The sequence below is a fragment of the Hippocampus bargibanti genome, linkage group LG02 (assembly GCF_051943395.1).
Source record: "Hippocampus bargibanti isolate YZ-2025 linkage group LG02, ASM5194339v1, whole genome shotgun sequence".
Taxonomy (NCBI): Eukaryota; Metazoa; Chordata; class Actinopteri; order Syngnathiformes; family Syngnathidae; genus Hippocampus; species Hippocampus bargibanti.
In genome coordinates, this window is record NC_142735.1 from 34,969,116 (window position 1) to 34,971,615 (window position 2,500).

The window sequence follows — 2,500 nt, forward strand, 5'->3', positions numbered from 1 at the left end:
AAAGAGACAGGCAGACGACAGAGAGTGACAAAATGGATAGAAAACATTGAAATTTGGGCTTGTTTCAACTTTGAGAGTTCAAAGGCAGAGAGTGTAAACTGCAAGGTTAAAATTCCCATCAATCAGGATCCACAAATAACCCGCACAAGCCATCTGCACACTTGATGCAAAAAGCTATGAACCCAGCTAAACAGAACACAATTGATGAGGAACTAGATAAAATTATCGCAGAGAAAGCACCTCCAAGGGATCATTCCTCAAGATGGTGAAAGAAGAAGACTACGTTCCTCATCAAGTGTTTGATGCTGATGAAACCGGCCACTCCATTCCATCAAGCCATCAACATCCATCACAAAGGTAAATAAAATCACTTTATTATACCGTACAGTTTATTTCTTTATTTATGATACCATAGCACATTTATTATACATAAAATAAGGTATATTTTGTGTAGTTTAAGGCTTAGAAAGTAGAAAATTATGTTTTATGGGGACCTGGGAACGGATTATTCTCATTTTAATGGTTTCCTATGGGAAATTAATTTTGGGGATACACACTTTTCGCCTTACACACTCTGTCTGGGAACCAATTAAGTTCGTAAGATTCGCACTTTACTTCGGTATCAGCCAATCCTCCATGAAGCGTTTCCAGCTGGTCCAGAATGCTGCTGCTTACATCTTTACTGGTACTCGCAAGAGGGAGCATATGACTCCTTCTCTGGCTTCACTTCACTGGCTCCCTATACATTTTAGAGTTCTTTTCAAGATCCTATTACAGGTAACATCCGACCGGCTCGACTTACAACCACCCGTACTTACGACCACGCCTGACACCGCAACACGCTAGCAGGCCGGCAACGCGTACGACAATTTTATCCAGCCAGCCAGCATGTCACTCTCGCACAGCAATCAACCGTGTGATCACACCAGAGGGGAGGAGTTTGTGAGTCATTTAGCCTCCGAGTCGCTATTCAACATTTTGAATGGATTTCGACTTACGGCCATTTTGACTTACGACCATTTGGTCGGAACGGAACTCGGTCGTAAATCGGATGTTACCTGTATTTGTTTTCAAATCTTTAACTCATTCAAAGCCTTCTCTGCTGGGCTAAAAATATCAGAATCGCAGACTAATGTATGTAAATTATATTTAGTCCATGATTTTATATGAACTCATTTACTGCCATTCATGAATTTATTCGTGAATTGAAAATATGACGTCGAGCGCCATTCCCAAATTTGTTTGCTTTTTCATGCTTGGGTGCCGATAAAGCGCTGGCCAGACCGCTGGCCATGTATTTTCTTTTCTTTTTTCCATGTTAGCGCTTTGTTCCAAATTCAGCTGTTGTTAAAGCGCGATATAAACCAATATGTATGTATTGCATTGTATTTTGGACAGCCGCCCTCATTTCAAGCTCATATAACTCCAGACCCATATCATTTAGGAATTAACTCTTTCTTTCTGATGAAAGAAGATAGTCTAAGGTTTCTAACACGGTATTGAACGTTTATGTATTCTTAAAAGGCAATATTCTGTGGGTCCTGGAATTTGAGCGACAATGACAAAAACCCTGGCACTGGAGTGGACATATTTTTGCACATTGTCTGGCAGTGAATGAGTTAAAACCCGTCTCAAAACTCACTTGTACTCTTTGGGAATCGACTCAGCATGATTCCAACTTGATCTTGGCTTTATTCCCTGGTGCTTTCTACTATCTTTGTGACTGCTTTATTTTCCTGTATATGATAACTGTCCATGTTAAGCGCTTTGTTCCAGCTTCAACTGTTGTTAAAGCGCTATATAAATCAATACGTATTGTATTGTATTGTATTGTATTGTATTGTATTGTATTGTATTGTATTGTATTGTATTGTAGTGTATTGTATTGAATTGTATTGTATTGTAATATCTTTTGACCATGTTCCTTCCCGGAGGAACGGAGCACATCACGCAGTACGGTGTCACAGTAAACTTTTTGATCATCTTAACCAAAGCCAGATGATGAGTGAGCAGAGGTCAAGAGGTCAGGTAGCGGCATGTGGGTGCACTTTACCTCCTCAATGTCAGGTAGCAGCTTGCAGAGCTCCGTCAGTTTCTCGGCTCCGTAACGGTCCCCAGCACCGTGTCTGATATCCTCCGCTATCTCCTTCGCCGGCCTGTGGGGAGAAAAAAATGATAACAAAATTAAAAATACAGTGATACCTTGGCTTATGAACTTATGAACTTATGAAAGTATGTATCCCGAACATTAATTTCCCATAGGAAACCATTAAAATGAGAATAATCAGTTTCCAGGTCCCCACAAAACATAATTTTCTACTTTTGAATTTTCTCAGCCTTAAAACTACACAGACTTACACAGACGTACACAAAACATACCTTATTTTATGTATAATAAATGTGCTATGGTATTGTAATGAAAGAAATACACAGCACTGTATAATAAAGTCATTTTATTTACATTTGTGATAGTCGTTGATGGCTTGATGGAATGGGGTGG

General features: G+C 39.6%; 1 protein-coding gene across 1 annotated transcript in view; it reads right to left on the bottom strand.

Annotated features, from left to right (window-relative positions):
• The window catches only part of fhdc2 (FH2 domain containing 2), a 27,175-nt gene that overhangs the window by 16,494 nt on the left and 8,181 nt on the right, over nt 1–2,500 (bottom strand). Inside the window, exon 4 of the mRNA XM_088991138.1 lies at nt 2,054–2,156. Within this exon, the coding sequence (XP_088847264.1) occupies nt 2,054–2,156 (103 nt within the window). The remainder of the gene's footprint in view (nt 1–2,053; nt 2,157–2,500) is intronic.